This window comes from Syngnathus acus, chromosome 1 (assembly GCF_901709675.1).
Source record: "Syngnathus acus chromosome 1, fSynAcu1.2, whole genome shotgun sequence".
Lineage (NCBI taxonomy): Eukaryota > Metazoa > Chordata > Actinopteri > Syngnathiformes > Syngnathidae > Syngnathus > Syngnathus acus.
Window position 1 is genome coordinate 10,116,941 of NC_051087.1, and position 26,757 is coordinate 10,143,697.

General features: G+C 41.6%; 3 protein-coding genes across 3 annotated transcripts; all 3 read left to right on the forward strand.

Annotated features, from left to right (window-relative positions):
* Nucleotides 1-550: 550 nt before the first annotated feature.
* coq7 (coenzyme Q7 homolog, ubiquinone (yeast)) lies at nucleotides 551-4,416 on the forward strand. Its single transcript, XM_037258745.1, has 6 exons — nucleotides 551-743; nucleotides 1,020-1,195; nucleotides 1,537-1,651; nucleotides 1,872-2,011; nucleotides 3,108-3,176; nucleotides 4,290-4,416. The coding sequence occupies exons 1-6, from the start codon at nucleotides 659-661 to the stop codon at nucleotides 4,365-4,367; spliced, it is 663 nt and encodes a 220-aa protein (XP_037114640.1). The 5' UTR covers nucleotides 551-658; the 3' UTR covers nucleotides 4,368-4,416.
* A 5,516-nt stretch (nucleotides 4,417-9,932) lies between these two features.
* Nucleotides 9,933-17,918, forward strand: notum2 (notum pectinacetylesterase 2). The gene is made up of 12 exons (XM_037257443.1): nucleotides 9,933-10,073; nucleotides 10,156-10,482; nucleotides 10,615-10,667; nucleotides 11,040-11,135; nucleotides 11,220-11,280; nucleotides 11,350-11,456; nucleotides 11,546-11,648; nucleotides 12,064-12,252; nucleotides 12,385-12,485; nucleotides 16,516-16,663; nucleotides 16,754-16,801; nucleotides 16,969-17,918. Exons 2-12 carry the CDS (start codon nucleotides 10,172-10,174, stop codon nucleotides 17,270-17,272), a joined length of 1,521 nt encoding a protein of 506 aa, XP_037113338.1. The 5' UTR covers nucleotides 9,933-10,073; nucleotides 10,156-10,171; the 3' UTR covers nucleotides 17,273-17,918.
* A 532-nt stretch (nucleotides 17,919-18,450) lies between these two features.
* rps15a (ribosomal protein S15a) lies at nucleotides 18,451-21,342 on the forward strand. Its single transcript, XM_037257456.1, has 5 exons — nucleotides 18,451-18,516; nucleotides 19,282-19,419; nucleotides 19,530-19,609; nucleotides 19,734-19,819; nucleotides 21,207-21,342. The coding sequence occupies exons 2-5, from the start codon at nucleotides 19,287-19,289 to the stop codon at nucleotides 21,298-21,300; spliced, it is 393 nt and encodes a 130-aa protein (XP_037113351.1). The 5' UTR covers nucleotides 18,451-18,516; nucleotides 19,282-19,286; the 3' UTR covers nucleotides 21,301-21,342.
* The last annotated feature ends 5,415 nt before the right edge of the window (nucleotides 21,343-26,757 follow it).

Sequence of the window (26,757 nt, forward strand, 5' to 3'; positions counted from 1 at the left end):
CCTTGAGTTTGACACCTGTGATTTAAGACATCAGAAGACTGTTCTGGAGTCCACAAATGGGCGTTTTCCGCTCTTGAACAGAATAACTGAGCAAACATGTTACTCGTGAACTCAGTTGTTCATGTCTTAATTGCATATTTTATTTAGTGGCCTGTTTGCTCTAGAGTGGATAATTATTTGCGCGGTTAACATATTTGACGAATAAAGGTGATGAGTGGGCGTGCTGGAAATTCACATCACTAACATGGGCAAATATGGTATGTTAGAATTATAAAGGAATGATGCCTGTCAATTAATTAGTAGTTATTAATGCAGTAGTCAGGATTCAAATGTTACAGGCGCTCAAACCTTTTTCACCAATAATACGTATTATTTAGTAGAGGAGGAGGAGCAAGTATTTATGTTTTTTTTTTTCTTTTTTTTTTTAATGCACACCGTCATTGCGGGAATCGAACTCATGGTGTCTGCAGACAAGACGGGCGAGTGTACCCCTACACCGTCAGCGACCCCAAGGTCAGGGAGGAAGTGAAATTGTTGCGTAAATATTGTTACGTCATCATTCAGCGACGCCCAACAGCTGACATTTCAATGACAGTTTGCTTGCATTTTCTTTGCTTTGTTTGAGCATTCGGATGGTAGGACTAGAAAACAGGGTAGCATGCAAAGAACCGTATACAGAGTTTTTAATGGCTGGACAAACAGGGGCGTCCCATTGATTGCACAATGCAGCTCAAAAAGCAGAGGTAATACCAAATTTAGAGTGAACTGCTAAAATGCTAACCATGCTAAAACCAAACAACTTAATGTACTGTAGCTTGATGTCTGGTTTTAATATCGATTGTTATTTTCGGCGTAAGTGTAAGCTAAAGGTGTGTCACGTGGGGAAGAAACTTTCATAAGTTTCCACCCTAGAACGGAGATAACCAATAAATTCATGAGTGGGACTGTGAGCATACTCTCGCCTTGAACTCTGAGTATCGCAATGATGTTCATCTATTCCTTCTTAAATCATATTGCAGCGTCCTTGTGGAGCTCGCGTGATTACAGCGTGGTGCCGACTCCACTTGACAGGGAAGAGAAGGCGATGCTTGACAGCATCCTACGTGTGGACCATGCAGGTGAATATGGTGCCAATCGCATCTACGCCGGCCAGATGGCAGTGTTGGGCAGGACTAGTACTGGACCTCTCATCCAAGTAAGAAAAGAATCTGTCCTCGACCTGGTGATACAATCTACTTGTGAATAAAGATGGAACATTCTATTTCACAATTTATATGACCAAAATTGCCAATCAGTATTGTCATGCAAAGAAAAATCACAGACACATGCTCGGAAAACATTACACGTTTTATTATGCATGCACGCATGGAAAAAAAATCCAGATGTCACAATACAATATTATCATTACGTGAACCTTGTGATAGGATATTTATTGATATTGTATATGTATAATGAGGAAATTGGTTATATAAAAAGAGATACTGTGTAAAAAGTCACAATGATTTTTTGAGATTCTGTTTCTTACATTCATTCCAGGAAATGTGGGATCAAGAAAAAAAGCACCTTGAGAAATTTAATGAAATACTTGCTGAGAGCAGAGTCCGGCCAACTGCACTGCTACCACTTTGGAACATTGCTGGCTATTTATTAGGTTGGTACAAAATGTAAAAGTAAAACAGGAGGCAAAATAACATTTAACAAAAAGTTTGATTGCATGTATGTAAAGTTGTATGTGCTGTAATGTCTACATCGTTGTGTTTCATCATGCTAAAGGTGTTCTATAGTGCTCATCTTGTATTTGTTAAGTTTGTGTAATTATGATTGTAGTAAAGTTATAATAATAGTCTCCTTAAATCTGAACTCTTCTATAGGGGCATCCACTGCAATGTTTGGTAAGGAGGCGGCCATGGCCTGCACTGTGGCAGTGGAGGAGAGCATCTCTGAGCACTACAACAGCCAGATAAGAACTCTGATGGAGAAGGATCCTGAGCGATATACTGAACTATTAAAAGTGAGTGCTCTCTTATCATATGCCACTGTCTGCCACAGATATTCATTTGTCCAGAGAACACAGGCCACTGTTGTTGTTTTTTTATACCTTTCAAATTTACTGTTAATATTATATATGAAGTGCTAATAATCTCACCCGGAACTTGTTAAACCAGAGCTTGTGTGTGAACACATGACGTCTAAACTGTGAGGCATTCACCCTGCCACCAATTTAACATGTATAAAATTGAATTAAATATAAATTCTGAAAATACAGTTTGGCACAAACATCTTCATTCCTTTATAAACAAATGCTTATTTATGGGTCTATGGTCTTTTTTTTATTTTTAGCCAAAATGGCTGTCACATATGCCTCGCAATTCAGGTTGCGGTTTGAAATCCCAGCTCTGTCCTTTCTTTGTGGACTTTGCATGTGCTTTGTCAGAACTTTAAGGTCAGACTGACTGGACTGTTTGCATTTAGTACTAAAACCAACTTAATGAATTTAATTTCAATTCATTCAGTGTTTAAATTTTTTCACTGTGTAGGCAGAAGCAAGATGTTAGACAAAGGCATAAATCTTTCCAGATTGTAGTTGTAGTTTTTCCCACAATTCTTAGGCCTTTTTTTATGTCTTTGGCAATTTGTTATAATCATTTAAATTTGACATTGTTGTTAAGTACACTCCTGTATGTGGTGTTTTAGATTTAAATTTAGAAGAAATTTTTATTTTCATTTCACATGGACCTTAAAGTTCGTACCATTATACTGCAGAGACATGTTTTTAGTCCATTTGAACAGCAGGTGGCAGTACTATTGTCTCTGCCAGCTGTGCAATTGATTGAGGAATAGTGGCGGACAAACGGATCAATAACAGATGGGAAAAATGTTGCAGCGTTTTAAGGAGGAGCAATGGCAGGCCACAAGGAATAACTCAGATTATCGGTAGTATCAAACAACATTATTTGCCCCTCCCTCTCCTGTTAAATTTTGTAATACGTCTTATTTCTGTAATTGTCTGTTGTTGTTGAAGCCAAAATTAATCCACGCTGGAGATTCTACTGACGCTTTTGCGGATTTTTTTTCGTCTCCTGATGAGGTTCCTTGTGTTTATTTAGATTATAAAAGAGTTCCGAGATGATGAGATGGAGCATCACGATCTAGGACTGGAACATGATGCTGAATCAGTAAGTCTGTTGGAACAGTAATGGCAGTGCATGTAAAAAACAGTGGATGTAAAAGAAATCTACACATCCCTGTTCAAATTCCAGGTTTTTGTGATATAAAAAAAATGACACCAAGGTAAACCATTTAAAAACTTTTATCATCGTGAAATTTGTCTGTATGTACAACTCCATTATAAAAATCATATATAAAAATAAATTAAACCTTTTACAGAGAGGAAATGTAAAAAATAAACAACTGAGATGTTGTTGCATAAGTGTACACACCCTCTTATAACTGGGGATGTGTGTGTGTTCAGAATTAACCAATCACGTTCGAACTCATGTTAAATAGGAGTAAGCACACACATGCTACCATTTCAAGTGCTTCTGATTAGTCCCAAATAAAATTCAGCTATTCCAGAAAGGGTTTACTGGCATTTCTTGCATTCACATCTTATAGCAGAAACCAGCTGAGCCTTTTTGCAAAAACACACTTGAACTCATCCACATGTATGTGGCAGAATTTGCTGTTATTTGATCAAACCAAGGTTGGCATGAAACCAAGGTATAACCTTTTGGCCCTAATTCTTGGAGGTATGTTAGGTCCAAATACAACACCGCTCATAACCAAAAGACCTCCAACAGTGAAATGCAGTGGTGGTTGGATCATGCTTTGGGACAAGTTTCATAAGCTGGAACTTGGGGCTTGGTCTAAATAAAATTCTGAACTGTTTTAAATACCGGTCAGTGGTGAGACAATCTTGTAGAAGCCTAAATGTGTTCAAATATTGATGAGGTACACTGATAGATTCTGACCTGAAATGGCTGAGTGCTTCAATCAAAGTCAAAGGTGCTGTGACAAAGTATTAGTTTGAGGGTGTGCGCACTTGGAAACAGGTTATTGTATAGTTGTTATTTTTCTTAAAAGATATTTGTTTCAAATGAGTTATAGGTCACTTGAAAATTCAAAAGATGAGTTTTGAAGTTACAAATTAATTTATTTCCATCACAAAAAATAAAAAGAGTTTATTTTGTTTAACATTGAATCCATGGATGTCCACTCATAATTGATTTTCTTGGGCTTCTGAATTTGGTGGTATTGGTCATTTGGTCATCACTATCCTTTTGTCTTAGGTACCGGGATACTGGCTACTTAAAAATGTCATCCAGCTCGGGTGCAAAGGTGCAATTTATGCTTCTCAACGTGTGTAACTTTGTATGGAAAAAAAAAAAAAAGTAATAAAATGATTTAATACTTGGACTGTTTTTTGCAGTTATTATGCACATCTTGGGATTTTCTGAATGGGTCATAAAATGTGATCTGATCTTCACATTAATCACAAAAATAAACACAGTTTTCTTAAATTGATACTACACTAACAATTTCATTGTTTTTGCTGAACATAATTTGTAAAACACGTTATGGAAAAGGTATGTGAACCAATGGTATGAATAACCTTAACTAAACATTATCTGTAGTTGCAGATCAGACCAGCATAACAAACGGAAGGAATTTCAGAACATTCCTCATGATAAAACTCTTTCAGTTCAGCAATATTCTTGGGGTGTCTGGTGTGAATTCCTCTTTTGAGGTCAAACACAAGCAGCCCAATCGGATTGGGGTCACGACTCCAACTGGGCCTATTTTCATGGTGTTGGTTTATTGTGATGACCAGTCAAACATGAACATTTTCAGGCCCAACGTCTTGCATTCCATTGGCTTTACTTTTCTTGGTTATGGTCCAATTTGCTGCAAGCTTTTATGTAATAGGTCAAATAGCATGCAAAGTTCGGATGAATGAATGCTCACCTCTCCTTTTAGGTCCTTGATTTGTTTACAGCACGTGTTTATTCTCAGCAGAAGGGTCTCAAGAGCTGAGTTGTAGTCCCAGTTTGCAGCCTTTGATCTATTTTCTTGTGCATGAGTTCAGAGCAGTTATTTTAACAGAGGTGGATTGCACATCAGATCTGACCTTGAGGGTCGTCAGGTCACATGACCCCCATTTCCTAAAAATAACCACTTCTTCACTGTCCAGCCTTTTATGCAACACAAACAATGGCAAGCTTGTTGTGATGACTAATGTGAATGGTTGAAATACGCAACAGAATAGGATTTTCCATTTGGTTAAATGGAATACCAGAGCTGGGATCATCTGAAGGCAATCAATTCATCTTCCTGAAGGAGAGGAAGGTCGATTCCTGAATGAACTGAATTTTATTCATCATCATACAGACACGTGTAGCAATAATAATGAGATTTTTCTACAATATAAAAGCCATGATTTGTTTGATATGTCCTTGTAAAATTGTACAACGAGATGAGGTATTATCTTTGACCATCATTCATAGTGCTCGGTTTTACACAAGATGCACCTGCTTAAACAAGGAAGTGGAAGTGCAATGGCTCTCCATGTGTTGCACTGCTAATTTATATCACTTACTAGAAGTAATTTGTGAATGAATCCAGATGAACATTATTCTGCCTGAGTTTGTGTGTGAATTGTCAGCATTCCTGTATTACCTTGCCTTCAAAGGAATCTTCGGATTTTGGCAACAGGGAATTCGAAAATGCAATAAAACGTAACTAAACCGGGACAGTCTAGGACATCCCGAATAACTGTCATAGTAAATTTTCTGCCGCAGCAGTCGTAAATTTTTTCAGATACAGGTAGTAATGCCCTTAGGTTTCAGCCTCTGCCAAATGTTCAGTGGCTTGTTTGTGGTAACTAATACTCCACATTAGTTCTCTGAAGCGGTGATTTATGTGTTATGCATTGTTTTACATGTCTAAAAACTTTCATTCTTTATGAAGTTTTATACAGGCCATACTGGCCCTTTAAAAATGATGGATTATTTTATGACTTTATTGTACCGTATATTCTTTGTTTTATGTGTATTTGGAACTCGAACAAATTCCTTACCAAGTAAAAGCAGACTTTTTATTACAATTTACACACAATTGTAGCTGTAACAAAAATCAAAGCATGTTGCAGTGCAAACTATGACTACAGTATTAAACACATGATGCTTATCTGATAATGAAAATCAAAACTGAGAAATAGTATCTTTGGGAAGACACTATAAACAGTTCTTGTATTGGCTATAGCATTAAAGATTTCTGTATTTCAAACATGCACTTATATAAAATATATGGTTTTTCTTTTTTCAAATATTCAAATATTGCTATTAGTCAAACTGCATAGACAGACATTAACACAGACACGGGCTTAGAAAACAGCACAATCCATCAGGCAACTTTATAAATAGTAAACAGTAGACATTCTGCTGTCCCATTTGGCATCCTTGGACCGCACATACCTGGTGCATGATGTCACTGGATGCTTTATTTGAAGGATTCCAACAGTGATGTAACGGCATTGTCTGTTTGTGACCTGAAATACATATGAACACAGTTTGAGACAACTATTGAATCTTATATTACATTTTTTAGCCCACTAAAAAAGTGAACATTGCGTTTAGCAGCATTTAAGTGTTGCTGCAGGTCGGGTCTGCAATACAGTGTTCAAAGAATGTGAAAGACCTGTTGTGATCAGCACGGCGTAATGTCTGGTACGGCTGTTACTGTCAAATATTTATAGAATCGATTATTTCACTGATTATTCAAATTGGATGACATTTTATTTTGCCTAAAAGTGTATTACAAAACCATTTCCCTATTTACTGTTGTTTATTTTATATTATTTATTGATCAAAACAAAGAAATAACAATTGAACAATAATAGAGGGACAAATCTTGTACTTACCAAACTTTTTGAAACTGATTCAGTTACTGCTGTGGTTAATTTCTGAAATAAAAGCAACTTTTTTGATCCAACAGAAAAGATAATGTTTGTTTTCATCAATGACTGCAAAAATTAATGAATGCTCTGGAGAAGCCGACAATATGGGATTTGGACAATTCTAAGGCAAAAAAAAAATGGCTCTAAATGATTACTCAATGATAAACTTGATTGCCGATTAATTTGATAATCGATTACTTGTCGATTAATCGATTGATTTTGACAGCTCTATTGTCTGATTATTTACATTTATGTATTAATGATGGACAAAGTCAACTATGGTGACTACCAGGCCACTTTGGAGTTTCACCCTTCTAACGCTTCAAACTGATCACTGCACATTGTGTCTACCTGTCAGAATAGTGGCTGGCTCCAGCTACATCAGATTGCAGGCTGGGATTATAGCCCTCCAGACACCATGTAAATTGAGGAATTTGTGGAATGAGTTGAACAACATGCCATTTTTCACAATTTGTGGGACATCAGACTGGCTACTGTACCGTTCTCATTTACAAAACTCCACATAAGGATTTTGTGAGGACATAGCAAAAATAAATCAGAGATTGTCTTAGTCCGGCTCCAGAAGCCCAAAGCACATTTTCCTTTCAGCATCACTTTTTCATTCATTCTGTGACAAATTTGCCATCTTGATGTCATGTGTGGTTTACATGATATAAGCCTTTTGTCTTTTGATTATTTGTAAGTGTAGCGTTTATACCTGTGTGTTTTTATTTTGAGTAATTTAGTTCTAAGAGTTTGAAATTCTTCTTTTTTTTTTTCTTTCACTGAACTAGTCGCTGTAAACCTCCTCCTAAATATGTACATACCTCATCTATAGCACAAGGTGACAACACCTGTTTTTATAGAAATTTTGTTTTTCTTTTACCCCAATTCTCCTGAAACCATCTCACTATCCCTAAATGACTTGAACCAGCCATGCAGGTTAAATAAATCAAAGTTTGCATTAATATAGTAGACAAATGTGTGATTTGCTGCTCACTGTTATTTACAAGCAGCCAAACTGCATTTTCTTAAAACTTGGCAACAATTTATATTTTGCTCTGGTTAGAAAGAAAAATGACACTACGCAGTCCAGCAAGAAAATCTTAATAGCAGCCATGCCATCTCTCGGTTTGTGATATTCGATTGATCTGCTGACAGATTTTCAGCAGCCTCTTTTTTTTTGCTACTTGGGGTATCTGGTAAACCGATTTTTGCACTGATTTATTGGAAGATGGTCTAGACAACTGAAGGAATGAAGAATTGTTCAGCTAAGGGGATCAAATTCAGTATACTGATGTCTTTAGGGTCCATTTTACTGCATTTAGGTGATATGATCTCACACACATATTTTACTAGCTCTGTTTTCTTTCTGGCCATAGTTTAAAATAGTATGAATGCTTGAAAATAAGTCAAGAATTCTTTTTTTCCCCCCGTCAAAGTAAGAGACTTGGTCAACTGTTCTGTCTTGTTTGTGCTATATTTCTTGGTAATTGTAATGATTTTGATTATTTCAAAACATAATGACCAGTTACGATTTGAATATTTACCAATAATTCTTGTTTGTGCAAGCTTGAATTACATTAAAACGTTATGGAATTTTAATGTGTGAGGATTCTAAACCTTTAAAGGGGGTGTAGGTGTGAGTGTTTGTTTTTTGTAATATGTTTATTCATTTTTGTGTCTCGCTCATTCATGCTCCAAACATCCTGCGTTCCCTTTAGCCCTAAAGAGCCACACAGCCTTTGTATACTTGGCCTTTCACGCATCCATCATTTGGTGTGATTGGCATGTTAGGATGGTGTGCATTTCATTGATGAGAATTTCAGAACCCCAAGGCTCGTGATCAGCACTATGTCACCGCTGAGTGATCCCATGGGTAAAGCAGAGGATCAGTTTCAAACAGTCTGTCTGTCTTCATCAAACGCACTCTCCAAAAGTCTGCAGGCACCAGACTGACCTGAGTCGAAACACAGCCACAGGTAAAACCCTTATGACACTCTACTTAAAATGTCTCAATCAAAAGCAAGGACCGGCTACTAATTTTACAGTGCACAAGTCTCAGATAAAATTTGAGTTTCCATTTCAAATTCTAAATGGAGAGAATTCAGTACAACTGCTGAGCGCTGACCATCCACAACTTATTAAAAAGGACCCAAACAAGAACTGGATCAGAATTCAGAAATGACCAAATAATCATTATTAAAATATAATTTTATTATAATAATTTAATATTTGTAAAAGGTTTGGTGGCAGACTTTATACCATTATTTAAGGTTTTTTTTTCATACTGTTTGTTTCTAATAGTTTGCCCTTTTCATATGTCAAAGTAACTAAAATATAAGAAACAACTACCAAGATGTAATGCATCACTTGCAAGTGAACTCAGACAAAATTACGAACTTCACAATGGCTGACTTCTCCGTAACTATTCTTGTAAGAGTCCTCAGATTTTGCAACTGTTGGTCGTATATTCAGCAACAGAGAAATGTAATTTTAGTTTGCATCATTTCAGCTTTTAGCTAATCATAACAAAATCAAATAAGCAATAAATTAAATTAATATTTCTTTTCTAAATAAAATTTCAATTATAAAAAAATAAAAATACTTATTTCATTTTTGGAGGATTGCGTGTTACTGTAGTTTTGTGATTTGAAAATGGTAATCTGTTAAAACGGAGAAATGATGTCCAGCGTCGATCGAGGTTGGACAGACGAGCAATCAAGAGTGTGAGGGGAGCGGGAAGGAAAAAAAAGGACATGGGGGGCAGGTGGGGAAGCATGTTCTTGAGCTGTGCTCAGATGGCAAAGTGCTTTGCTGCTGAATGTGTGCAACGAAATATGTTAAGGATATCTTTTTCTCCTCACCACTGGTCATCCAGTACCTCCCCTCGATGTGTGTCGTCACTTAAGAGCTTCAGGAGAAAATGGGAGGAACTCTGATCCATATGGTGGCACTATAAAGCTCCGTGATGATTTCCAGGCTTCATCAAAACATGGTCGAATCTTCATTACCACTCAAGACCATCTTCATCTTTTTACACCTGCTACCAGTGCTTTCATCATCAGGCCAACGTCTGGACAACTTCAACAACTGCCATTGCTTATTTCTAAAATAGGTATGTTCACTTCTTATTTTAACAGTTTACAGCAGATTCTACTCTGTAATTAATGAAGTAGTCAATTGACCTTTTATTGCAGTGCATCATCAGCAGACATGAAGATCCTTGGCCAGATTGCTTTCTTGCTTTTGCTGGGGGAGAGCTGGAGTAGAAATCCAAAAGTTCAATCCACCAAGAAATCTCCACATGGGAGCCAAGCAGGCAAGGGCATCCAGCCTTCACTTGAGGCTATTCTCTCTGCTGGGAACATTTCAAACAGTAGAGCTACCACCGGAGGGAACAGTGCACGTGACTCGACAAGGGATGCTGCCGAAGGAGCTCGAGTCGCTAAACAGCAGACGGATGAAATGAGGTTGCACTTTCTCAAGAACCCGCATGTGACATGTAATGATGGCTCACCAGCTGGGTGAGATGGTCACACAGACCTTTATTTCAATCTTTTGATATATACTGTAAATTCAATATTATTATGCATTACAATGATAGTAAACGTAAAATTGCAAGATGCTGAATGGAGCTCATTCTTGCGGTTGTACAGGTTTTACCTCAAAGAGATCAGAGGAAGCCGCAGATGGCTGTTATTTCTGGAAGGTGAGCATTTTAAAAACACTCTGGTTAATTTGGTCCCCAAAAGGTCACACCCCCTTTGGAATTTAGATGCGTATGTCATCTTTTTTGGTAGCTGTCAGCCTTCTGTGTATTTCAGATTGGAGATATGCATTGCTTCAACTATGTAGTCCACCTGATGAGTATTTTATTAGGGGTCGCTGAATACATTTAGAAAATGATGCAACATCAATCAAAACTAACAAAGGCCAAATATGGAAAACAGAATTCATGGCTGTATCAAATTAAAGAATACACGCTTGAGTCAAGGCTGCAGGTGCATTGCCCTCCGAGTCCCATTCATCGCACAGACCTCTTGCAGTGATTCTCATTCTCTGCCCGAATGTTTAATACTAGGCGGCTGGTGCTGCTACAGCAAAGAGACCTGTGATTCCAGGTACCAAAATATCCCTCGACTAATGAGCTCTGCGGGTTGGCCCCTGACAAAAACCGGTAAGTCAACTTAACAGACATACACGGTCGTCTGTGTGTTAAATGCAAAGAGCTCTGTTTAATTAGCGATTCCTTGATTTACAGGCCGTGGCATATTGTCATCCCAAGTTGCAGAGAATCCTTATTGGCACAACACTAACATTGTGTAAGAACCTCAATAATGCTGTGGGATGAGGTACAGTGGGTTCATCAGCAAACATGTCCTTTTGTGTAGAGTCATCCCATATTGCTCCAGTGACGTTTGGAGTGGCACTGGGCCTGCTCCGGCCCCTCCTCCAAGCCAACGGCAAGGAAGAGAGAAAGAACGGAACAGAAATGCAAATGCAAGTGTGTCTCTGCAGAAAGCAAACTAGATTTACTACTAGCATGCCTGTACCTCTCCTGCCGTCACTGTCTGTATTTCCTACCAGCTGAGTACGCTTTCATGGGATCGCTCATCATCCGAGAGGTCATCAAAGACCTTATTCCCAAAGGAATCAAGCAGGCCAAGGTTGTTCTGTTGTCTGGCACAAGGTAAGCTCATTCGCTGCTAAAGATGTAACGCCAACGCCATCTTTTGAAAATAAATCCTTTTCTGGCCACTTATCGCCATCTTGACAGCCAACTATGAACAGTGACAATGTTGCTTTAAGGATGCCCCTAGCATCTAAAATAAGAATTCTTCCTTTGTTAGTCTGAATTGGATCAGTCGCAGCTGTCATTCACATTCATGTGCCGTTCCCAACCGTCCATGATCAGTCCAAAGGGTGTAGTTACGCCTTTCACAAGTTTTAAAGCATAGGTTGCGGCCACTAACCCCGACAATAAATCGAATAAATTGTGCAAAAATGGATGGAGTCGGTATGTCCCTCTATTAGCTTTGATACCACACGATTACCGTGGATGAGATCTTTTCTGCTACTTAGCGATAATTCTAATCTTCCTGCAGTGCTGGGGGTACAGGAGTCTTGCTGAATATCGAGAGAGTGGCCAGTTATTTGGAGCAACTTGGTGCAGAGGCACAAGTCCGAGGTCTGGTGGACTCTGGCTGGTTTCTCGAAAGTAAACACCAGAGATCGCCCAACTGCCCGGAAACAGTTACCTGTTCACCTGAAGATGCTATCAAGGTCGGCCTAAGGTAAAATTATCCAAATTGTGAGCCTGGATTTTTTCTCGGCAAAATGGTAATACTTCTCATTCAAACTCTACAGACCTGTTGACATTTATCGCATCGATAATTAAGTTTCATTATTGTTGCGTGATTTCTCAGGTTGTGGAATGGTGTGGTGCCAGATAGGTGTCGTCGGCTCTATAAGAAAGGGGAGGAGTGGCAGTGCTTCTTTGGCTACAAGCTGTATTCCACCTTGACCTGTAAGTGGCCTTCAAAATCAGATTAAATATATTGAATAACTCAGTTTCAATAGCAGATATGCCCTGTTGATGATTTTATGCTTTGCGTGAGTCGTCACCTTATCGTGGTGGAGGGGTTTGCGTGCCCCTATGATCCTAGGAGCCATGTTGTCTGGGGCTTCATGCCCCTGGTAGGGTCACCCATGGCAAACGGGTCCTAGGTGAGGGGCCAGACAAAGCACGGCTCATCAGCCCCTTATGATGATAAAAATTAATGGATCACGTTTTCCCTCGCCCGGACGCGGGTCACCGGGGCCCCCCTCTGGAGCCAGGCCTGGAGGCGGGGCTCGAAGGCGAGCGTCTGGTGGCCGGGCCTTCGCCCATGGGGCCCGGCCGGGCTCAGCCCGAAAAGGAAACGTGGGTCCCCCTTCCCATGGGCTCACCACCTGTGGGAGGGGCCAAAGGGGTCGGGTGCATTGCAAGCTGGGCGGCGGCCAAAGGCAGGGACCTTGGCGGTCTGATCCCCGGCTGCAGAAGCTGGCTCTTGGGACATGGAATGTCACCTCTCTGGCTGGAAAGGAGCCCGAGCTGGTGTGCGAGGCAGAAAAGTTCCGACTAGATATAGTCGGACTTGCCTCCACGCACAGTTTGGGTTCCGGTACAAGCCCTCTCGAGAGGGGCTGGACTCTCTTCCACTCTGGAGTTGCCCACGGTGAGAGGCGTCGGGCAGGTGTGGGTATACTTATTGCCCCCCGGCTGGGCGCCTGCACATTGGGGTTCACCCCGGTGAACGAGAGGGTAGCCTCCCTCCGCCTTCGGGTGGGGGGACGGGTCCTGACTGTTGTTTGTGTCTATGCACCAAACGGCAGCTCAGAGTACCCACCCTTCTTGGAGTCCCTGGAGGAAGTGCTGGAGAGCGCTCCTTCTGGGGACTCCGTCGTTCTACTGGGTGACTTCAATGCTCACGTGGGCAATGACAGTGAGACCTGGAAGGGCGTGATTGGGAGGAACGGCCCCCCCGATCTGAACCCGAGCGGTGTTCTATTGTTGGACTTCTGTGCTCGACACGGATTTTCAATAATGAACACCATGTTCAAACATAAGGGTGTCCATGTGTGCACTTGGCACCAGGACACCCTAGGCCGCAGTTCGATGATCGACTTTGTAGTCGTGTCATCGGATTTGCGGCCGCATGTTTTGGACACTCGGGCGAAGAGAGGGGCGGAGCTGTCAACTGATCACCACCTGGTGGTGGGTTGGCTCCGATGGTGGGGGAAGATGCCGGTCCGACCTGGCAGACCCAAACGTTCTGTGAGGGTCTGCTGGGAACGTCTGGCGGAATCCCCTGTCAGGAAGAGCTTCAACTCCCACCTCCGGCAGAGCTTTTCCCACGTCCCGGGGGAGGCGGGGGACATTGAGTCCGAGTGGACCTTGTTCCGCGCCTCCATTGTTGAGGCGGCCGACCGGAGCTGTGGCCGTAAGGTCATTGGTGCCTGTCGTGGCGGCAATCCCCGAACCCGCTGGTGGACACCGGCGGTAAGGGATGCCGTCAAGCTGAAGAAGGAGTCCTATCGGGCCGTTTTGGCCTGCGGGACTCCGGAGGCAGCTGACAGGTACCGGATGGCCAAGCGGAACGCGGCTTCGGCGGTTGCTGAGGCAAAAACCCGGGCGTGGGAGGAGTTCGGCGAGGCCATGGAGAATGACTTCCGGACGGCTTCGAGGAAATTCTGGTCCACCATCCGGCGTCTCAGGAGGGGGAAGCAGTGCAACGTCAACACTGTTTACAGTGGAGATGGCGTGCTGCTGACCTCGACTCGGGACGTCGTGTGTCGGTGGGGAGAATACTTCGAAGACCTCCTCAATTCCACCGACACGCCTTCCATTGTGGAAGCAGGGCCTGAGGACTCTGAGGCGGACTCTCCAATCTCTGGGGTTGAAGTCACTGAGGTAGTTAAAAAACTCCTCGGTGGCAAGGCCCCGGGGGTGGATGAGATCCGCCCGGATTTCTTAAGGGCTCTGGATGTTGTGGGGCTGTCATGGCTGACACGTCTCTACAGCATCGCGTGGACATCGGGGACAGTGCCTCTGGATTGGCAGACTGGGGTGGTGGTTCCCCTCTTTAAGAAGGGGGACCGGAGGGTGTGTTCCAATTACAGGGGAATTACACTCCTCAGCCTCCCTGGTAAGGTCTATTCAGGGGTGCTGGAGAGGAGGGTCCGTCGGGAGGTTGAACCTCGGATTCAGGAGGAACAGTGTGGCTTTCGTCCTGGCCGTGGAACAGTGGACCAGCTCTTCACCCTCAACAGGATCCTCGAGGGTGCATGGGAGTTCGCCCAACCAGTCCACATGTGTTTTGTGGACTTGGAGAAGGCGTTCGACCGTGTCCCTCGGGAGGTTCTGTGGGGGGTGCTTCGGGAGTACGGGGTACCGAGCCAACTGATAAGGGCGGTTCGGTCCCTGTATCACCGATGCCAGAGTGTGGTCCGCATTTCCGGCAGTAAGTCGGATTCGTTCCCAGTGAGGGTTGGACTCCGCCAAGGCTGCCCTTTGTCACCGATTCTGTTCATAATTTTTATGGACAGAATTTCTAGGTGCAGCCGAGGCGTTGAGGGTGTCCGGTTTGGGGACCTCAGCATCGCGTCTCTGCTTTTTGCAGACGACGTTGTGCTGTTGGCTTCTTCAGGCCGTGATCTCCAGCTCTCACTGGAGCGGTTCGCAGCCGAGTGTGAAGCGGTCGGGATGAGGGTCAGCACCTCCAAATCCGAGTCCATGGTCCTCGATCGGAAAAGGGTGGAATGCCCTCTCCGGATCGGGGATGAGATCCTGCCCCAAGTGGAGGAGTTTAAGTATCTTGGGGTCTTGTTCACGAGTGAGGGGAGGATGGAGCGCGAGATCGACAGGCGGATCGGTGCAGCGTCGGCAGTAATGCGGACTCTGTACCGGTCCGTCGTGGTAAAGAGAGAGCTGAGCCAAAAGGCAAAGCTCTCAATTTACCGGTCGATTTACGCTCCTACCCTCACCTATGGTCACGAGCTATGGGTCGTGACCGAAAGAACGAGATCCCGGATACAAGCGGCCGAAATGAGTTTTCTCCGCAGGATGTCCGGGCTCTCCCTTAGAGATAGGGTGAGGAGTTCGGTCATCCGGGAGAGACTCGGAGTAGAGTCGCTACTCCTCCACGTTGAGAGGAGCCAGATGAGGTGGCTCGGGCATCTCATCAGGATGCCTCCTGGACGCCTCCCTGGGGAGGTGTTCCGGGCATGTCCCACCGGTAGGAGACCCCGGGGACGACCCAGGACGCGCTGGAGAGACTATGTCTCTCGGCTGGCCTGGGAACGCCTTGGGATCCCCCGGGATGAGCTAGATGAAGTGGCTGGGGAGAGGGAAGTCTGGGAGTCCCTCCTGAAGCTGCTGCCCCCGCGACCCGACCCCGGATAAGCGGAAGAAGATGGATGGATGGATGGATGGATGGCAAAATGTGTCAATGCACTGCACAGACTGTGATACCTATGTGTAGCAAATTTGTTTGAACAAAAAAAAGTATAACCACAAAAATATAGCTCGTAAGAGTTAAATTCTGTATTGACCCTTTTTTTTATGACTTTCTTTATAACGAAAATCCCACTGATTGGTTAGAGAAGTCGAATTTAGAATTTCTGGTAGAATTTGGACATTAGTAAAATACTAAATTTAAAGATTGAGCCAAAACAATCAGTAGCCCGTAAAACCAATAAAATGGGCAGTAAAGGTAAAAACTACTGAATCATGTTGACATGCGTATCACCACAAAACAAAATCCATGCAAAGAATAAAATGACCAACTTTTTTCAGGATATTTGAGATATTATGTTTCTCAGTCCAAACACTTTGAAAGACATTCTACAGAAAGACCAATGGGACATTCCATGACAGAAAGCAAAGGTGATAGTTGTCATACAGCACTGATGTCCATCCTGGTTGCTCAAGACTCCTCAATTGTTTTCAGCTCAGTGATATAATTTCTTATCATCATAAATGCGGTGTGTGACTCTACCTCTTGTTTTCCCTGCAGCCCCTCTATTTGTTGTGCAGTGGTTGTTTGACGAGGAACAGTTGAGGGTTGAGAACATCTACATTGGAGGACAGCACATGAGCAATGAACAGTGGCAGTACATCCAGAACCTTGGCAAAGAGTTGAAGACCTCTTTAAGAGATGTCACGTATGTTGTCAATAACTAATTCACTGGAGTATAATATGATTTAGTAACGAACCTACAAATGACGTGCCCTTGTTTTGTCTGATTCTTCAGAGCAGTATTTGCGCCTTCCTGCCTCTCCCATACAGTGATTACTAAAAGGTACGACTGGATATATGTTGATTACACACTATACATTTTTAAAAGCGTGTTATAACTAAAGAATATTTATTCCTAAGCACCAGAGATGGTTTTTGATACCTTACAAGTTGTCACTACTCGCTTTTGTCTTTATTTGCATCCATTTATATTTGTTGTAATCACTTCAGCAACTGGATGACTTTCCAAGTTCGAGGCACTTCTCTGCCTCGGGCCCTGCACTGCTGGGACAGGAGCTTGGAAGCTACTCGTAACAACAGAACTCCAACTAAAGGCTGCCCGTTCCACCTGGTGGACGGTTGCCATTGGCCTCAGTGTAACCCCACCTGCCCGACCCTGGTGGACCAGGCAACTCAACAAGAGCTCACCTTGCTTCAGATGCTGGCCGCCATGGGTTTGGATCTCCGGAAGTTAGGCTTGAATCCTAAAAAAGACACAAATTCCCTCGCAAGCGTGGGCAGCAATGATGGCTAACATATTGTAAGTGCAGAAGAGAGACCAGTCAGGTGTTGACTTTTTATGTAAGCATCAACTAGAAAAGAAACATCGGTCATGCCGTATCCTACATGTGTCAAGCTTGAAACCCAATGGTCAAGTCTTTTTTTCTTTATAGTTTGCATTTGTGCTTCAAGTTCTCGCTATTGGTAGACAAAACAACACATTCAATCTTGAACTGAGCATAGTGGAACTGAGTGTTCATTTTATAGATAACTTGAGAGTCATATAAAATATCAGGCTCACTTAAACATCAGTTCATGTTTTATCGTGGATAGCAACTTTTTTTAACTTTTTTCCATTAGTTCCATATATATTTATTTGTATGATTTCTACCTGGTCATTAGTCAATTTAGTTGTGGATTTAACTCATTTTGATCAGCATTTTTAATGTATGGACATCAAATTGCTACTTGCTCTGCCTAACTCTGAACTCTACACATGCAGCTCAACACCTACCTACCTACCTATCTATAGCCCACGAGGCAACCTGAGCTATCATATTTATACGTATATTTTACTGCATGTTAAAGTAATCTCTGTCCTACATTTGTTGACTTTGATCTATATCACAAGTGTATTATGATTCAGTCAGATTTATGCCAAATAAAGATTCCATTATACAAAAAAATCCTTGTTTAAAAAAAAACAGTCAATGATTACATAACAATAATAATAATATTGTTATTCTTATTCTGTGTTGCATGTAATATGCAACCATCCATCTTGGTAGCCAGCAAATAAACAGACAAATAACCATTCACTCTCACATTCACACCATCACTGACCCTAAAATGCATGTTTTTAGGTATGTGAGAGATGAGAACGACTCGCTGGGATGTCAGGCCATTTGAAAAAATAAAAACATAATTTCTTTATTTTAAAACGTCAATAATTTGAATAAACAGGATCTGAAATGATTTGAAAGTGACGAATATTATTGGGGGGTAGACTGTGTAATTATTCCTCCTCACCACTGAAGGGCGCTAATTTAAATCGGGCATTTGTATTTCTTGGCACTCGCGAATTAAATCAAGATTACAAAATGAGAACAAATACCTGTGAATGAACTAAATATGATGTGTATTTGATTACACGGTGCCAGAGTTGTTGTCGTGGACATTTAAAACGAGGATTTTGTGAAATTGTAAAGACGCTTGCATATTTCCCGTAATGCACTGCAACTCCTTTCTACTTCCTCTTTCCGCCATATTGCTGAGCCGGTGAGATGTCTTTTAATATTGTTACATACAATCCAGTCTAAATCTACTTCATCTTATTATTAATACTTCCATTTTGACAATAACCTAGAAGCGTATCCATGGGGTAACTATTTAAAGTGGTTATCGTCATATTCTATGACTTTACGGCATCATTTTAGCGACTTTTTCTGTATGCCATCCGTTCTCCTCCGGCCGAGCAGTGCTTGCCTGTGAGGCGCCTTAGCGATGGCTAACTGTTTTGCAATGCAGATAACATTTTTACTGAACAGGACGGCGATTCATAAGCAAGTAATACACTCAATTAAGTGGCTTCTCAGTGTTAATACGGCGCCTCTGAGTTAGCCCATAGCGAAGCACAGTGAGCTTGTCAACCTCGACAATACATTGGGTCTGAGCCGTACCGGGCTATCGTGGTCTATTCGGACAAAAGTGAACAGCGTGCGTAAATACCGTAGAAGTGGAATTGCAGCGAGGCGCGGGTCCGTCCCAGTCTAAACGGTCCAGAATATTTGCGTGTGAATTCATTTTTCCATTACTCTGTATTTTGTCGTAGACGTGCTGTCAAACGCGTTGTCGCCTATTACAGATGCTTTGTTATAACCACCCACCCTGTTCACCTCAATTGACTTGTTTATTACAAGTGTTGGAGTAATTGGTGGATCTTGATGTGTGAGCTGTATAAATACTGTAAAGTACCAAATGAGCGAGGTCTTCTGCATATGAAAGTCAATGTAAAGTCTTAAAAAAGTGTTTTGTTTTCTATAGGCATCATGGTGCGCATGAACGTTCTCGCAGATGCACTGAAGTGTATTAACAATGCTGAGAAGCGTGGGAAACGACAGGTCCTGATCAGGCCATGTTCCAAGGTCATCGTGCGCTTCCTAACTGTTATGATGAAGCACGGTAGGTGTTCATTACCTTTGTGGTATTGCATCCATGGTTTAGTGCACTGGCCAAAAGTATGCCAGGCAGATGTTCTCTAACTACATTTCTCATGTTGAAATTTGTCCCAGGTTACATTGGCGAGTTTGAGATCATTGATGACCACAGAGCCGGGAAAATAGTCGTCAATCTCATAGGAAGGTTGAACAAGGTAAAGTTTATGTTTAAAACATTTTAACTATTCACTGTAGTTATTAGGTTAAATTATTGTCAATTTACAGTCCAATTATTATGGTCCAGAAAAAAAATTGGTTTGATGTTTGTGTCTCTTGCAGTGTGGTGTGATCAGTCCACGTTTTGATCTCCAGCTCAAGGATCTGGAGAAGTGGCAGAACAATCTTTTGCCCTCAAGACAGTTTGGGTGAGAATCGATATACTCACTAGACTACTTATCACGTGTGAGATGGTACAGCATTCCGATCTTTGGGTGTCAGATGTTAGAATTCTCTAGTTCGTCAATTTTACGCGCATTCATTTTATGGTTGCCCTCTGTTGCTCTCGATAGCGTTCAACCATGTCCAGACTGCATGCTGTATCAAAAGGAGAACACGTTTGTAGGACAAAGCTAAGCCATCTTTTACCGACAGTGATCACATGAGTTGTAATCGCTACGCTATCAGCCTTTTCAAGCCCCTTAATGACATCAGCATTTGACTTGATTGCAGAGTAGGGGCATCAAAACCTGGCTGAACCCCGGGTTGGAATGGTGTCTTTTGGCTCTATAGTGTTATCTCCTCTAAGCTGTTGCTTACTCATGTTTAGCAATATCAACAGAGATGGACTGTGTAATGGCTTGAGCCTGAAAGACGTGCAAATGTGTTCATCAGTTGCTTGCTAATCTTTGCTTTGGTGGTGTTGAGAGTTTGCTGTGGTTCTGGCTAATATGTTATGTTAGTCGTACGATTTTTGTACACGCAAGTCTTTGTCCCGTCAGTAGGTTTCTCGCCATTTTCTTTTGTAAACATAGGGATTAGCTGGTGAGTTCTCTTTTTTGAAGTTGCTTTCTGCAACTGTCCTGCTTGTCTGTGCAGTTTGTGAACAGCCTCATGTGTCGTGTTTTGCATATAGATGGACATTTATGTTCTTAAATAACCCCTCAATTTGGCTCCAGAGAGGGAAAGTGCTATTGGGAAGCCCATATTTTGTTTGTTTGTTTGTTCTGAGGAGCTATTAACGCTCCCTTTATAGTGGCGTGGGGTAGGGTTAGGGATCACATCTGCAATCACATCTGGTCCCTGTAACTGCACAGGATGGCCAAGGATGGTTCTCTCCAGAAGCCTCACTGCATAAAATGCTCACCCTTGCCCCTCGTGTGATGGACAGGGCCCCGTCATTCACTTGTCCGTGAATGCTCGGGCTGGAACACGAAAGGCCAAGCAATTCTTTTTTTCATTTTTTTTTTTTCTTCAGGAAAAACTCATTTTGGTTTGGGGAAAAAGGTTTACAGTTGCAGAACTCGTGCATCGCCGTTTGCATTTTTCTCCTCAAACAAACTGAAAACGCAAAGCTACAACTCGGCGTACATGTGACAAATTGTAGAGCTACCACTGTTGGTAAATTGAAAATGAAGCCAATAATTAGTCCAAAGGTTTGAGCCCTTGCTCTATGTTCATATTTGAGGAGTCTGATATTCCACTGGTGTCTATGAGCATGGAAACAACTTAGTACAAAATGCGCTGCCTATATTGCATTTGTATTTGCTGCCTTAGTTAAAGAGACAAATTGTAAATTTTGGCCTTTCTTTTCAGATACATTGTACTGACCACCTCAGCTGGCATCATGGACCATGAAGAGGCCAGACGGAAACATACAGGAGGCAAAATCCTTGGATTCTTTTTCTAAAATGTTAACTCGAAATAAAATCAACCAGGGAAAAGTTCTTGACCCTCTTGACTTATTTCGCTTTACTTGTGAACAATCTTAATCTGATGTGATTTTTATGTAGAAAGAATTGGGTTTCATTATATAGTTTAGAGATTTAATTGAAAAATTGGACTGTGTTTGCTGACCTACTGCAATTTCTTGAATAAGTATTTGATATGCACCCTGAAAATTGACCTTTAAAAGTTGATTTTCTTTATTCATGTTTTGCAATCTATGATCTTCTGGTAGCCATGTGAATAAATTAAGTTGGCTAGCTGCACAGCAGTTGAATATATTGAGATTCCTAATTGCTCATGTCAAAATCACATGCGATGCAATTCTATGGTGGAATGATGTCAAAGCCCACATTATAAATGCAGTTGCAACATTTGACCAATCGAGTGACAGGAAATGTTTTTTTTATGCTTTAAACAAAATGTTAATTGGGGAACCATGATAATTTGGATTTGGTTGGCCCAAAAAGTGGTGTTAGAAGCTCAGTTTTCTGAACCACCAAGCAGTGGTTCAGAAAACATTTAGTTTGTACCCCGAATGAACTTGTTCACATTCCGTTGCTGTTAAGTGTGAATTCTTGAAATCTTGTTCAGCTTGTGCAAAGCCACAAATGCCTACCCCTGTAGTCCAGTGACCATTTCAAGAGTCCCCTGTGTATTTTTGTCCTGTCTCCAAATGCCTTGTTATTTGTAAACTGACCTCGTAGGAGAGGTGAGCTAACGGGCTCCTAATGGAACATCGCTGTCTAAAATGCTCCTTGTGGACTTAAAGTACACAGACACACTGCAACACATCACTACACTTATTAATGCTGCTACTGTTTTGGTGCTGGCCTGCAAACTAGACAATACTAACATTTCATTTAGTTTGCCTAAATAAGCATTTTCTGGAAGCCAAGTCTTAAGAGCTGTAATATTGCAAGAAATTGATAACAGCTTAATAACATTCGCCCCAAAAGACTGCTTTATTTATTGATCTAGAACACCACACTGTCTACACGTGCAGATCAAGGTGTGCACAACATTGCACACATCCTGAAAAGGTTCTAACCGTGAATCTCCACCACATGTCCGATGGGTATCCATGTCCCCAAAGTCCTTAAAACGCAGGCATGGTTTTGCCGGACTGCCTTTGGTAATAAAGCAGAGATAGCTATAGTATTCTTAGAAACCTGGCATTTTGATAAGAAGGATACAGCGGATCGGATTGAATAAATTGAGCGTTCCACTGAGGTTGACGTTAGACTGGATTTTCTCAAAAAGGCCACACGGTGGCAGTAGCGACGCGTTCGAGCACGGACAACGGATGCCGCATCAGGCTGCTCGGCAAGCAGCAGAACTGATTGATTTAGAGAGATAACTAAATTAAAATCGCAGTGAAGGTCTGAAACGTGGATGTAGTTAAAACGATTTTTTAAACTTTTTTCTATCTCGTCTTCTGATTAAAAAAAAAAAGAAATCACCAAGGGAGGAAAGTCGTAGACAAACAGAAAAGGGATTTGAGGCAACTGAGTTTGTGTTTGAAATATGCTTACTTAACATGCAGTGCACAAAGGCATAAAATAATCTTACTGTGGCAGGATCCTTGCAATAGTTTTTTCTTGCAATGTGCCTTAAAGCTTGCTTTGTGTTTGTAAATGGAGAGCATTTAATTATTGTTCAATGACTCTGAAGTTGACATATGCTTTATTTATTTTTTTCAGTTCTAACACCAGAAGAAGATGTTACAAGGAGGGAAAGCGTTCTCCCTCTATCTAACCCAAAGAACTTTGAAAGAAAAGAATATGCTCCTCTTTGAGGCTGTAACTGAATGAAGCATATCATTTTATGCTTAATGAGCTAAATGAGTTTATGGTCGGAAAGTTAGTGTATTGCGATTTTGAATATTAATATTTATCATCTTAAAAAATGTGAATTTGAGAAAACTAACTTTCTTATTTCCTGAGCCAGGTGATCAGGTGATGTCCTTAAAATTCTCAATCTTTTAACTGTAATTGCTAAGAATAATATAAATATTTTGCGTAGTTTAGCTTTTTGACTAATTTAACACACTAATTCAAGATAAAAATCGTCAATTTTCATTTCCACTTCAATGTTACTGCATCCTCCTCGGCTGACACTGTCAGCAGAAGGGCATCCGGCTTTTGCTGGTGTCGGTTCTACACTTTTGGTGTCAATTTGGAAAAAGGTGGAAACCTTTGACGGTTTTAATTTTAAAAGTGTGAATCATCAACTGAATCATGTCTGCATGTGCACAGTCAGAAGAAGCAATAGCATGAGAAGGCAGGGAGTGTAAACTACAAATATCCATGATATATTTAAGAATTTTAATGTTTTCTTTTTTTAAACCTGTGAATTGGGATCAAAACAAGAAGAAAAAAAGAACAGAGTGCTTTTTACTTAGGAGTTTATAATATGTACTAATCCAGACTAACATTTGTCAATGTTGTCCTTTTTCATAAAATTCATCAAAGCCATTTATGCCCTTGTTTTTATGCAAGGAGTCACACACTTGTGATGGGAAAAAAAAGAGACCTTCCCCAAATTGTTCTTACTAAACTGGAATAATAGGAATGTCTAAAATGTCGTACAAAGACCAAGAATGAAGCAGGTGGAAGTTGTCTAGTTTCGTCTCAATACTTTTTTCCATATATAGAGTAAATCGCAAAAGCAATAATATGATCTCCTAGATATCAGATGTTTCAAGGTAAAATCAGGCCTCACACAATGCTGATAAACCTATCCCTTCTTCACGTGCTCCCTCTGTCTGCCTAATTTAACAGGTTGATCCAGGGTTGTGGGAGGTTCGGCTGTCGGTGCGATATGATGAATGGGATAGTTAGGAAGCAGTGAATTTATAGCTGTGAACGCAGTCATCCATCGTTGTGCGCATCCCGTAGCTGTCCTCAAGGGCGTCATCCTCCTCCAGAGTCTCATCTTAGGTGACTAACCTGCTGATGCTTCTGCTGCCGTCGTGGTAGCAATGCGATGCCGCAGCTGTCCTCATTGCATGTCAAGTAACGGTCAATTAACAAGCAATGAGCACAGGCTGTTAATGTACACATAATACAGGGAGGCCATCGGGTGCCAGCGAGAGTTTATTAATCAGGCTTCTCATTTGTTCGCTATAGATCACCTCAAACATAAATTGCAGTCTGGCCATCTCTGTGGACGAGGTCGGCTGTTAAAGTGTCGATCACAGGTTAAGAGACGCTAAATGATGAATGTTCATCGACGTTGAATAGGAAATGCTGTAGCTCATACAATGGTGAGCAAAGCGGTCAAGGACAGCAAGGCTTTCTCTGCTGGTGGAAACATGGCAGCGCCTCATCCAATATATGCATGGTAGATATTTTGTCGGATTTCAGCATCTGTGCTGCCATGTGAATCACATTCCAAATCCTTTCTCTCCTCTGATTGGTTGAAAACTGATGCATCTTGACTTTTGCGCTGGCTTTATTATCATCTTAACTATATTTCCTTAATTGACTCTCCTTGGCCGTGGGACAGATATGGGGTTAGTAGGGAGGTTTTATTATAAACGGCCATTATGTAAAAGTAACTAACGTGACTTCATTCTCAAATTTAGACTGCTGTGGGTTAAAGTTGGCTTCCAGATTTGAAATAAAACAGAAACCAACAATTAAGCTAAGCCATCGACGGGAAGTCTTCACGATTGCATGGAAAGGGTGTAGAGTACAGTTAAAATAATGTAACATAAAACTGAGCAGAGAAACCACTCTCATCAGGCTTGTTTGCACATTATTGAGACATTTCTGCCAACTCGGGAGAATTCTGTTCACTGCATGCTCAGCTCAACATGGTGGCTGCGTCACAGGAGGTCATTCTTACATGCCTCAGTAAATATTGTGTACAAAACAAAAGCTGCATTTTTCAATTAATGATACCATTGTTAAGCATGATTGCTCTTCATCAAAAAATAGATCTGACTCATTATTTAACATTTACAATGTATTGAAAATTTCAACAAGATTTTGTGTCAGGATGAAATTGAAACAGTTCAACTACCGTATGTTTCAACTTTTATGTTTGGGAAGGCCAGTCGGATCAGATATGGGGCAAATACAATGTAGTAAATCCAAAGTGTTTGTAGGCTTATGTTAATGTTTTTGTGTTCCATTCAAGTGTGTCTGTTTTTCTAGAGAGATCACAGCTGTTGGAATGTGGCTCGCGGCATTGGGGAGATGTAAGGGCGGTGCGGGTTCTAGAAGATGTCTGAGGTCAGAACGTGTTGACAGCTTCCTGAGGCAGATGAGAAAAAAAAAAAGATGCTGTGCCTCACAACATTTTGTATTTGTCCGTAAATAACACTCTCCAAGGGTTTGTTGGAGGATAGAGGTGTTTGACGACCGTCTGACATGGTAAAGACAGAATGGAATTTGCAAATGTGCGCGAACACAGCATGTTAACGTGCCATCCAAACCACACTGCTGTGAACAACAATGCCTCCAAATCTACGATGACTGTGATGAAAGACCACATTTAATTCAAACTCTCACCTCCCAGCTTTTATGCCTCCGTGGAGGCAATCATTATTTCGCTCCGTTCGGTCATCTATCCACCATCAGCATCACTTGGCCTCATCCTTTATAGCTTGCAGGTGCAAAGGTCAAAGAAGCTGCGATCTAGACAGCTATCCTATCCTGTACGTGCCTCCCTCTTCACTTGGCAGGCGCCATATTGATTTGATTAGTTGCTAATTAAAACTTGGCAGGCTGGGTTGGGTGCAAAGGAGATCGCTCAATTAGCAGGGTGTCAGAGAATCTAATCTCGCCCGTCGTCTTCTCCCCCCTCTCATCGCCTTCCTGCTCTATCACACATCTCCATGCTGTTTAATGAGTCTAAAAGATGAAAGAAGTGGGAGGGAGGCTAGGACACAGAACATTCTCCAGGAGCTGAAAGCATTCAGCCCTGTAATCCTTAAACTAATCTTTGCTTAAAGATGTGGTTTGTACGTTCTAAAGAAAAACAGCAGCTTGCAGCGGACGTTTGTTTGGGCACATTGCCTCTAGCGCGCCTTGATGCTTGCACCATTCTCTTCTTCTGGCAGAACAACCGACTAACACATGGGCTGTTCCAGCTTTAGAGGTGTGCCTCTGGCAGCAGCAGTTATGAGCTTTATCATTCCCTCTTTGTGTCTGGCAAGAAATTGCTTTTATTGTTGTTGTTTTCTTTTCTAAATAGAGGGGAACAGTGCTTTCTTATTAGTTTCGTCCCATTTCCACTGAGCTGGCCAGCAGAGTACGTTTCACTTTCATTTGTGTTTCTCTTGCCGAAGGTTGTGTCGAGCAGTGTCTCTCAATTGTTGTCAACCTGATTTTTCACTCAGTACTTTTGCCAAGCCACTTCGGAATCAAAAATGATCTTTTGTTTAAAAACCGTCCCTCAAAACACATGTACA